At 34.2% G+C, this 12874-nt stretch overlaps 1 protein-coding gene across 3 annotated transcripts in view; it reads right to left on the bottom strand.

Annotated features, from left to right (window-relative positions):
• LOC138698725 (serine/threonine-protein phosphatase 6 regulatory ankyrin repeat subunit A-like) overlaps positions 1 to 8686 on the bottom strand; it is a 193841-nt gene extending 185155 nt beyond the window's left edge. For 2 of the 3 annotated variants that reach the window (XM_069824948.1, XM_069824957.1), the window contains exons 1-3: positions 8272 to 8686; positions 4843 to 5076; positions 442 to 642 (exon numbers count right to left, since the gene is read on the bottom strand). In XM_069824948.1, the coding sequence (XP_069681049.1) occupies positions 442 to 642; positions 4843 to 5076; positions 8272 to 8298 (462 nt within the window). In that variant the 5' untranslated portion in view covers positions 8299 to 8686. The remainder of the gene's footprint in view (positions 1 to 441; positions 643 to 4842; positions 5077 to 8271) is intronic. The other variant, XM_069824939.1, reaches the window with a different exon arrangement.
• Between the last annotated feature and the right edge of the window lie 4188 nt (positions 8687 to 12874).

Consider the following 12874-nt stretch of genomic DNA (forward strand, 5'->3'; position numbering starts at 1 on the left):
AGTTAGAAAGTTGCATGAAATAGTGGCAAAAGTCTTCCAGAATTTAAAGGTTAAGATATTTTAGATGTTTAGTAGCTGCTACTCTGAGGGATTATTTTAGTAATAATATCTGACATTTGTATTACAGTTGGGTAAACCTTGGAAAAAAACCCAGCCAGGAAATCAGTTGAAGTGGGATTCAAATACTATGTTGAGCAGAGCCTCCTATCAGATCAGCTCCTTCTCTGAGCAAATCCTATGATTATTCTTTTATTCTTTACAGTATACCAATTGACCTCTTCACTGTATGTTTATCAAGTAGTTTATAGTAATGTATTTTGTTTGTGTGTTTATACCAATTCTACTTTTTTCCTCCCACTTCTCTTTCCTGAAATGCACAGTCTTATTTCTTTTTAATAATCAGTTAATTATTCAATTGCAGTATATTTCCATGTAGCATACCTCATGATGTCCATTGTATGCTGCATGATGCAGACTTGTACGTCCTCCTCTGTCTGTTACATTGATATTCGGTAATAGAGGAATCAGGTTATCTGCACAGTGAACAGCATTGTTAGCAGCAGCAACATGGAGAGGAGTCTGCCAGCTTCTGTCTCTCGCATTTATATCAGCCTTGTGTTTCAGCAGGATCTCAACAGTGTCCTAGTGTACACACACATTGAACTTCAACATCATTGCACAATACAAAATGGCAATACAACTGTGCAGATTTGAACAGCTTATTCCTTGGATAGAGTACAAAAAAAAATCTTAACAACATATTAGTCACAAATTAATACGTTTCTCAGAAAAAAAGTAATTTTCCCCTAAATGTTAACATTGTTTTCTTCGATATGAGTACAATTCTGATTTTTACGCTTATCATTAGAGAAACTGATAACGAATTATTCCTCCCTTTGCAGTTTTTAAATAAAATGGATGCTTTTCTTGCAATTTAAATGAAAAGATTATCACATATTATTTTCTGCCATTAGAAAGTGTGACAACCCTACTGCAGTGACTAAGGGACAGAATGCTGCTATTCAGACTGAGTGTTTGTGTATATTCATAGGTGAGCCAGAAATGAGCTGTTGCCGAGCTATGCAAACTTTCAGCCTATTTTTCTAATTAATCATGCACCTAATTACAAAAAGAATAATAGTTTTTTTTATTTATTTTAATGTATTATATTGCCCCTCCTCTTCACAGTAATATCACTTACATCCCACCCTGTATAACAGCAATGTGATGGAAATATTCAAGTACAGCAGAATATCATTAACACGTTTTTCTGAGGACTTCAAGAGTTTGGATGAATATGTAAGAATGATGAAGAGTTACCTTCATACACATAAGTTAGTACCAATATGGAGGGAGGGGGAACAAATGCAGCAATTAAAATTTATGTCAAATTCAAACAGGAGGTTAATTTTATTAACATACTGAGTAATACACAGAACAAAAATTAAATATAGAAAATTTGCTTCTCTATAGAACATTCAAATGCAATACTGTACTTTCGTAAATGTTGAATGGCCCGAAATCTCGTATTTATTCTGAAAACATGCTAACAAAATGAAAATACAATGTGATATATGCTACACAACAGGTAGGAGGAGCCATGCTTCCAAGAATGATACTCACACACGCATAGCTACATTATTATAGCACACTGAATGTTTAGTTATGATCCATAACCTGTCTTGGAAAATGACTAAACTACACTTTTGTTTAAATGTGTGTTTCTGTATTTGTACTGAGAGATCACTATAATGTACTATAATGTCTTAAGTTGTCGAAATGTTTACTTATGTAATAATGGTACAATCTAAGTAAACATTAGAGGGACAGTGTTTATGTATGATGAGTAGGGGGCAGATGTTGATGAAAAGTTATCTTATTTTTCACATTAGGATGATGCCTATTAATATAGAAATCCTTTCTATGTTAATATCAACGTAAAAAAGTAATTTCTTATATTGCATTTTTTGACGTTTTTGAACTAATAGGTCATTTTTATATTTTTTCGGCATTTTTTTGGTCATTTTTTAATACTTTGAAGAACTTTTAGATCATTTGGAATGCATTTTACTTTCTTCTTTACCGATAGATCTGTTAAATCATTTTCTAACCAAATAGGTCAATAGTAATTACCTACTAAATAAGTGAATAACAGTGAAGTTTGAGTTTTATAGTTTGGAACAGACTCTAAAGTCCATCCCTCATTCCACTGAAGGCTTCACTTTACACAAAGGAAGTAATATAAAATGCTTGACAGCAGCTTAGTTTAAGTGAGGACTTTGACTGCTACTGTCGTTTTGTCAGTACAAGGGTGTCTTCAGAATTTCTTTGGAAGGAGAGAAACTTTCACCATGTCCTGGACAGGACATTGTCTCCTCAACATGGTTCGGAAGGGATGTCTACTGTAGTTGACAGTATTTTTAACACGAAGATTGAAAGAATGCATGCTGTCCTCACAATTTGTTTTGTCATTCACACTCCCTCATCTGGAAGATCTGGTAACATAAGTGAAGCACAGAATGAGGAGGTGACGGAGAATGAAGGCACTGATATGGACCACCCCTGATTGAAACACATTGTAAACTCTCATTAAAATCTATAGTTTTCCCTTAAAACCTTCATTTTGTTGCATGTTCTTTCCCTTTACCTTAGCCAAATGCCAGGGAACTGTCTCCTCTCACCGAGATTTGCAGGGCAGTCATTGAAACAGGGTGACTAATTTTTAAAAAGTTGTGGTGCGAGTATGGTGAATTTTAGGCTATACACTTCACTTGAGAAACATCTTTTCTGAGTGTCCAGTAGTAGTCTGACAGAATATTTGGGCTCTGTTTTTCCTGGTAGCACCTTTCCATTTCAGAAAAATCCTGATGAAACCATTCCACATGTTCGTCGCTCATTACCCAAAGGTTTTGAGGAAAGAAAAAAATAGATAAGAATCCAAGAAGTTATTTTGAGAGGTACATGACATCCCATCACGTTATAGTTCTGAATCAGCTCGCTGACAAGTTCTCTGTAACCTTCTGATCTGTGGTTCCTAGAAAGTAACAGTCTTTTGAATGATCCTTATGTTCCCGGCATATCATTGGAACTGGAAAAGGCATATGACGAGTTCCTTTTAGCCAACTAGTTAGGCTAATAGGATTATATGGAGCACAACAGATTTCAGGGGTCCAGTTCCTGTCCTCATCTATTTTACAATCAAAAGAACACTTATAAGCTCTTTTAACTAGTATAGTAAAATACCTGTGTGCTTTCAAAGTTAATTAACCACAAACGTAACAAAAATTGTATGTGATTTACACAGTATTTCGAGGTATGTTTCACTTTATAAGATACTTTTACCACACTTAAAATTAGGACAAAGAAAACACAGTTATGAAACTTGTTTCATGATTGTAAGTTTGAACTCAACTGAGAATTAATACTAACTCTCGCAGTCTTACGAGGAATAAAATTAATTTTTTATAAATTCTGACTTCACAAACAACAGTGATCTAAAGTTATAGGTAAATTGTTGAAGCAATAAGGTGAAATATTTGACATATTTTCTTTCCATTAACATGTTAAGGATTGTATATAGCAATAAAAATAAATTTTTCTAAAATTACCAAAATATGGTGGGTGGTAGAAAAATTCTGACTTCATTTTTGGAATCAGTAGATGACATTACATAAGAAACAGCAGAAATGTTATATTTAATAAAATCATTGTTGACCAGTGTAATTAATTGTTTACAAACAATTAACTTTCCTTCTGTCTCTTTTCGTTCATAAAACCTCCTTCCCTTGTGATCTGTTTACATGTACTTGCATATTAAATAGTCAGTACATATTCAGAAATTTAGTAACGAAAGTTATTGTAACAGTTACTGTCTCATATATTACGTTTGGTTTATTTGGCTATAGTTGAATCTGTTATCCAATATGGTATAATTGGATGGGGAGGTATTACAAAAACTGCTCTTTTTCCTCTAATTATGTTGCAAAAACGTATAATCAAAATTTGTTTGAAAAGGCGACTGGATTATCCAACAAATTTGATCCATTCCGAATTGAATGTTTTTAGAATTGACCAAATTTATAAATACTCTTTAATGAAATTCTATCATAAAAATAGAATGAAATTTGTAGCTCAGCCACATGCTCATAATACAAGACGAAATGAAATTCTTAAATTAGTTGAACCTAAATATTTCACATCTGCTGCTTTACTACACAGTACAAATTATGGTCCACGTCTATATAATTCGATAATAAAATTTCATCCAGAATTGACTACTTTAAGCAATGAAATTTTCGGATCCAGAATTAAAAAATTTATATGACAGACTTCCCTGTATATATATTATGTACCATGTATTGTAAAACAAGTTTATTTCTATCATAAGTGTATTTTTCTATTTTATCTTGGTTACTATATCAACATTAATTATACTACTAATAATAATTTAATATTAATCCATCAATCTAAACATCGTCTCTTTTTTCACTCAGTTACTATTAGTATTATTATTTACTAATTTTATTATAATCTTTATGTGAGCTTTTTTCTTAAGTATTTTGTCTACAAAGTATGTGTATCTACGTAACGGAACTGTCCCCGAACACGAGCTTTGCTCTTTCGGGGTATTTTAATGTAACGTTTTTATGTACTGTATATGTTATTATTAAATATAATCTAATCTAATCTTTATTCGATTTATGTATATCCCTGATGTTTACATTGGGATACTATATAATGTATACGCTATGTGCTAGTGATCAAGATCAAGGTCAAGCTCTTCTACTGTGATTGCGAGCTAATAGTGTGTTATCCCTGCACTACATCATAATATTTTCTCACCTCACTGCCACTGCAACAGGCACGATGTAGTGGTGTCAACCATTTTGCATCTTTGGTGTTGACTCTTGCACCACTTAATATTAGGGCTTCTACAATTCGAGCATCTCCCCTAAAAGCAGCTGCATGCAGAGGACTGCGCTTCTCATTATCTTGCAGATTCACATCCTCCTTCTGACCCAGAAGAACTCTAACCTCCTCCACATCACCGGTGAAAATTGCTTTGATAAGAGGTGGCTGCAACAATCAAATATACAACACTTCTAAAAACTTCCATATCCACTCTTGTTTATACAACATAAACAAGTTTAATTCGGTCTGATGAAATTTTGTGTGTGTTTATATCCTCAATCTGCGACATTATTAAGTCTAGTGTGGTGCTACATCCTTCGCTCAAAAGTATCATGCAGCAGTAACAAGAGTTCGCCATTAATAATGTGGAAAAATAAATGCAATAATTTTACCTGAAAATACCAAATAGTAACACTCATTACTCCCATTATGAATGAAATATTTTACATAAAATAGAGACACATTATGTGACTTATGAACAATAAACAAAACTGAAATTTACAGCAAGCAGTCACTTGCGCGAAATAAATGCGTACATTTTTAAAATTCAATACTTCTAATGACAATTTCTTTCACATCTCTTTTCTGTGGACAATAATGGCTGAAACACTGCGATACTTAAGAAAAGTGTGTGTACTTATATGTGTCCCTGTATGTTCAGCATTCCAACTCTGTTACACTTTTTTAGGCAATCAAGATTTCCTACAAAATTTGGGTTAACAGGAACTGCCCTACCAAAGATATTCAAAATACAAACGTAACTTATTACTATAAAAATATGTAGAATTTTCCGAATAAGTAAAGGTGGTGTACTATAGATATTTTGTAATAATACAGTATAAATTGCTTCAGTTCTTATAACAATGGTGACCAGCGCAAGTATGGTTGTAACAGCAATATATTTTAATTTTAATGTATTTTTACAGATGAATCAGATCACCTGAAGAAAGTGCTGGAGCTAGAATTACATGCACTCTTTTTTTCAGTTTACCATGTTGGTATATATTCAACAAATTTTGAAGGAGAAATAACAGCTCTCTACATAGCTTTACAGAGTCTGTTATACAGATTAAATAAATTTAAAAAAGTTGTAACTCTTATCAGATTCACGAGCCATGATACAAGCAATCTAGATTTCCTCACATTGTAATATATTACTTACTTGCTTACAAATGGCTTTTCAAGAACCCGGAGGTTCATTGCTGACCTTACATAAGCCCCCCATCAGTCCCTCTTCTGAGCATGATTAATCCAGTCCCTAGTATCATATTCCATCTCCCTCAAATCTATTTTTATATTATCCTCCTACCTATATCTCGGCCTCTCCAAAGGACTTTTTCCCTCAGTTCTTCCAACTAACACTCTATACGCATTTCTGGATTCACTCATATGTGCTACATGCGTAGCCCATCTCAAACGTCTGGATTTAAACTTCCTCATTATGTTAGGTGAAGAATATAATGCGTGCAGTTCTGAGTTGTGTAACTATCTCTATTCTCCTGTAACTTCATCCCCTTTGGCTCCAAATATTTTTATAGTGCGTTATTCTCTCTCTCAATGTGAGAGTCCAAGTTTCACAACCATATAGAACCACCAGTAATATAACTGTTTTATAATTTCAGCTTTTTTTTTTTTTTTTGAAAGAATGGATGACAAAAGATCCTCAACAGAATAATAGCAGGTATTTCCTATATTTATTCTGCGTTTAATTTCCATCTCCGGTGACATTCATGTTTTGATTAAACAAATGCTAAGATAGCTCTCTTCCGATTTCGCTTCCACACCTACAGCTGTCTCCTCAGTAACACCAACATAACTTTGGTGACATTACAAAAGTTTCACGCTAGTGTACACTCAAGCTATGCCTTGCATATAAGAATCTGTGACAGGTTAGGTTAGTTTAAGCTTTTATAGTTATTGTTTAGTCAACTGTCCGAAGACAGGTCTGAACCCTACAAGTAATACCAAGAAGGCACCACTTATGTGGCAACTAGGCCAGGAGATAATGGGGTAGGGTGACCAGTTTCTTTCCCCTTCCATTGCATATATCGCCCACTAGCTACATATTACACTAGTCAGACTTCATATGCATACAAACAATTATTCTTCTTCTGACACATATCGAGGTTTTTATTATGCCTTGCATATACGAATCTTTGCAGAAATTTCAAAGCCTGGTGATTTTTGTTTAGTGATGTTGTCAGCGTAATGGCCGACGTAGAAACGAAGTTATAATATAGGAATTTTGTGTCTGTTTTATTATTAATTGTTGTGCTTCACTGTATTACGCTGGTTGTTGAATTAATACAAGTTTCCATCCCTACTTTCCTTTCTTTCACTAAAAATCACAACGTTTACACTTCCATTACCATACAACTCTAATTTCACATGTAATTTACTACATTTCCGAACAATTTCCTTTCTTTAAAAATTTCCCTGTAAAATCTTCAACTCTTAAAATCATCTAACTTACGCGAGAAGTTCCTTACAAATTCGACTTTAACTTCCAAAATCACCGAACTACCTCAACGCTCGTGGTTCACTGAAGAGTTCAACAAGTACCACGAAAATCTGCTGTCGCTTTATTTAGAAGCCACGACTTTATCAAACCATTTACACACAATAGGAGTATTCGATACACTTTCCTGTATCCTATGTAACATCAACGAACAAATGAATATAGAATACCTTTAAAGTTTTGCAGCTGTACCGAAAGAATATAGGCTACCTCATCTAACTTACGCGAGAAGTCCCTTACAAATTCGACTTTCACTTCCAAAATCATCGAACTACCTCAACGCTCGTGGTTCACTGAAGAATTCAACAAGTACCACGAAAATCTGCTGTCGCTTTATTTACAAGCCACGACTTTATCAAACCATTTACACAAAATAGGAGTATTCGATACACTTTCCTGTATCCTATGTAACATCAACGAACAAATGAATATAGAATACCTTTAAAGTTTTGCAGCTGTACCGAAAGAATATAGACTACATTGGTGCAAAAGTATTGGAGTACAAAGAGTGACGGCTTCGTTGCCAAACATCTAAACATTGGACATATTTTAGTGTCCTACTCAGAGGTATAATTCCTCAAACACTTGACCGAAGTCCCTTACAGGGCTAATGTCCGTTCTCAGTTTTATCCCCTAAATAAGTTTAGTGATTACCAGATTTATAGGCTACTTGTAACCTAAATCCTTTGTGGCCACCATGCAGAATTATTCCTGAAAAACTAAAGGTTTCAAAAGGCATCAATCTGCCATTCAAATGATAACAAAGACGTATCATAAAATACTATAATAACAATAATTACTCAAAGCAAATTTAACACTTCTTAACAATGTTAATAAATTACCTCTTCTGACAACTGTTGAATTACCATGCTTTCCCCTTTTCTTTACAAAATCACTTAAGTATCTTCGGATTTTCCTCGGTGATCAGATTATTTTTGTTTACGAAAAAGATCATAACAAATGTGCGAAAAAATTATTAGCACGGAATTATAACAGATAAAATACCATCATGTCTTTGTTTTCATATGATTAGGCCATTGGAAAAGATGTTATTATAAAAATGTTGGTGATATTAAGTTAAAATCTTGAAATGTTGCCATTGCAACAACTTTACATTAAATTATTGTCACGACACTAAATATTATATACATTTTGTCGATACCAGCATGGAATTCCGTGCACTCTTACAAAATTAACATTACTGCAGTCACCGTTGTTTAAGCAGTGTTAGCAAGGACATATCGAACGGTATCGAATTCACATCCAGCAACTTCGATATTGCCAATATTCCCACCACCGCTGACTGGATTGTTATTTGTTCCATTCCAGAGAGAAGATGCATTATAATAATTTCGATAATAGCAACACTTCAAGCTGACTGGAATTCACAGAAACGCGATGCCGCAGACTGCTGGAATAATTAAATTTTTGTTGTCCATTGTTATAGCACAGTCTAATATATACAGTCACGAAGCTTGGGATAATTTTTTGCAATTCTCGCGGTAGTTGCTAGCCGCTTGGAGCGCTGTGAGTACTAGGAACAATAGACTGTGCAACAGTCATCGTGATCTAATACAGGGGGGTAATTCCATGCAAAACAGTATGACGAAAAACATTCATATCTCCAAATTTGTTAAAAATTGTACATTCAACTCTTTATGTCGTACATATTAATCATGTACAAAATTATGTTTGCGACAGCTACCGTTTAAATGTAATGGGCAGTTAAAATATTTTTATTTGAGCACATAGCTCTATTTTAAATTTGTTTTCTGACCATAAGAATAAGTACAACAATTTTATGATGGGTTCTCTAATACTTTGGAAAATATTAAATAAACCAGAATTGCAAATGTTGCCATTAAGGATCAAAGTCGCGTGCAGTGTATTACGTCACGTGCTTATACCAGACATCCACACGCGCGGTTAGCGATCGATATGACAAATGCCAGATGTTGCGACATCTGCTCAATTGTACGCTAATAGATTTCACGTGAGAGTTTGTTTTTTCTTTCCTGTTATAATCTCAGTGCAACTTTTTCCCTTCAGTTTAGAGGGTGATTCTGTTCTGTTCTGTCATTGTAACTTTTTCCCTTCAGTTTAGACGGCGATTTTGATCTGTTCTGTCATTGTACATTGTAATTGTTCAATATGAGCAATTAAAGACGGAAAGTTGGCGTCATCTGTGGTGTTGCAACACTTTCGGACTTTAAAAACATTAGTCACAAGTCTGTAAAAGAAAAGTGACAAGTAGCATGTGTAAAAAGGTCCCGCATTTAGCGGTAGGTGATGCTATTTGAGAACGCTTTTTCCATAAGATTTCAAAAATTGAAATAGTGAAGTTGCTGGGACTGAAAGTAAGGTCGACAAATCAACAAGAGAAAAAGAATGTTTAAAAACAGAGGCGGGAAATTCAACGAGTGAAGAAGCATACGCTCCTGAACGTAAGGAACTATAAATGTATCTATGAGAAATCTATCAGAAATATTGACGTCATTGTTACAGACAAATTTAGTAGAAATTTAGTACAAGGAATGGACGACAACTGACAGGGCCAATATGATTTTAGTGAAAAGTGACTGTGTGAATTTCTTTAATAACTTCATTGGTTGGCTTAAAAAATTCAAGATACTGTACACAAAGTCCCAAGCAAATTATTTAAAGTACCGGTAGCTGAAAAATGAAATAAAGCCCGGTAAGTTCATTATCATTGGTGATTTTTCAGAGAATTACAGTTTCATTATTCAGGATGCTATACAAGGTCGTCACTGGAGTACTTCTCAAGCAACAATACACCAATTCACAGTATATTACAGAAATTCTGTTTGTGGTAATTTAGAGAACCTTTGTTTTTCAGTAATTTTGGAATGCTTAGTTCACGATGGTGCAACAGTTCATGTTTTTAAAGGAAAATAATAGAACATCTGAAAAAAACACATACCGAAATATCTAAAATATATTATTTCAGTGATGGCGCAGCTAGCGAATACAAGAACGAAAAAACTCCGTTAATCTACTCAATCATGAATATGATTTTCAAATCCCTGCGGAGTGGCATTTCTTTGCAACTAGTCACGGTAAAGGGCCCAGTGACAGTGTAAGGGGTACAATCAAGCGAATCGCTGCAAAAGGCAGGAACTCTAATTTCATCTCCTAAAGGACTGTATGATTGGTCAAAATGCAATATACAGGGAATTATTGTGACATTCACATACATTGAAAAACATGAAGAAGTAGTTACAAAATCTAAATCCTCAAATATATTCCGGCCTCAAGACTGTTCCCGGAACAAGAAGTGTTCACTGTGTGGTTCCAGTTATTGGAAAGTTAGCAGTAAAACCCTATTCTGATTCATCAGAAGTACCGAAACTAGCTGAAATCAGACGTATGACGCGCACCGGTTGTCAACGCGGAAACGCTTCTCGCAGTGACCAGCAACAGTGATGGCGCATGGCGCAGCGGCATAGATCACCCTTTACACGGCGAGTTGTTTTCATTTATAACTTCCTTATTTTTGAAGATCACATTATGAAAATTTGACATCCTAATGAAAATGCTCAGTAAATTGTCATTTATTTTTTCCATGCGAATTGAAGTATTCGATTTTATATAATGCGTTTTTTTTTAAATATATTCTTGAATTTCTTTAAACACAATTTTCAGAGCTGCACTGAATTATAGTATCTAAATGACCTATTTTGTAAGCTATTTAACGATATCTTAAAAAAATTTTGTAATTATTCTTATGGTCAGAAAACAATTTAAAATAGAGCTATGTGCTCAAATAAAAATAGTTTAACTGCCCATTACATTTAAATGGTAGCTGTCGCAAACATAATTTTGTACATGATTAATATGTACGACATAAAGAGTTGAATGTACAATTTTTAACAAATTTGGAGATATGAATGTTTTTCGTCATACTGTTTTGCATGGAATTACCCAGTTGCCTGTTTCACAATGTTTACAAGCTTTGTAAATGGTAAAATTTGCTTGTAGGGGAACTAGGCCTAAAATAACATACCTTAAGGAAATCTTGAAAAAAATATGCATTCTTACCAAATTTGTTTTGGTCAATTATATATAACTGATACTACAACATTAACACATATTAAGATCAACAGAAAGTGAAAAATAGGACAATCTTTAACTGAAAGGTATATTTGAAAATAGACAAACTATGTCATTTTACCCAAGTTACTAGAGTAAAATGACACACTTAAGTTAATTTTTACATAGTTAAAAAAAATGTTCTCTTAGATACACTTGCACATTCATTGTGTGCCCATGAGAAACATTTCTTGCGTTGTAGCCATGTTTCTTCTGGTTCATATTGGTTGTAAAATTCATTACAGTACAGACAAGGTGCATCGTTCTCAACATCACCATCGAAGTCACTCTCTTCATCTTGGTCCCCATTGCTTAGATCAAACTGAACCTGTGTTTTTCCTCTGTTTGCTGAACACCTTTCTTCTACAGCTCTTCTTTCAGCTTCCTTTAATTTTAATTGGTCATTAAAAGAGATGCTCGATTTGGGACACTTCATGTGTTCCCTTTCTTCTCGCCATAGATCTAGTGCCGGAGGGAATCGGGGAGATCTCTTGCTGTGTCACATAAGGTGCGTACACACTTAGCGAACGAACAACGAACGAATGATGAAGCAAAACTTCGTTGTTCGTTCGCTGTTTGAAGCGACGTACAAATCATCAGCAAATTGTCAGAAAACATTCACATTCGCTGATTATCCGCTATAAAGGCAGACGAAAATATAATTATAGCAAGTGCAGGCCTGTTTCATAAACACAGTAATAATATTAATTAATAGTATTGCAGTCATGAAAACAATTTTATTAACCGACTAAATTCTGTTTCATAAACGTTTTGCACGAGTCATAAAATACGTACAGTAGCCAGATGATTTGAGGTTAAGGCTGACAAACATAACCAAGTTGGTCTGCACTCTACAGCTATTTATATTATTCTCTCTGTTAACAGTTGTTGAATGAAATAAGTTTTGAAGTACTATCTTTAATAGCAACAACAGAGTAAATCGTAATATGTGTGAAGGTTTGGGAGACAATTTATTTCAGATAAGATTGTAAATCACTGCAACTCGAAGTTATTGTTTCTGTTATTTGATTCAGTTGATTTACGAGTAAAAGAAACAATATGATAAATCTAAAATATTGTGAACAGATATTTATCATTCCTAATTGTTCACGTCTCTGCTGTTGTAAAGTTTGCAATTCCAAAAACAGTGTATCAGTGACAGAAGCGTGTGTGTGCGCGCGCGTGTGTAAAACTTGGACCTCGTTATCTAAAGAAGTACCATATGAAAATGTTAAGCAGTGAAAACTTTTGATGACAATATTGTACCAGCCTTAAGGACAGTGTTAACGACAGGGTTAGTGGACCCTGCAAAGCGTCTTATGTAAGATATTTCAA

Source organism: Periplaneta americana, chromosome 1, assembly GCF_040183065.1.
Source record: "Periplaneta americana isolate PAMFEO1 chromosome 1, P.americana_PAMFEO1_priV1, whole genome shotgun sequence".
Lineage (NCBI taxonomy): Eukaryota > Metazoa > Arthropoda > Insecta > Blattodea > Blattidae > Periplaneta > Periplaneta americana.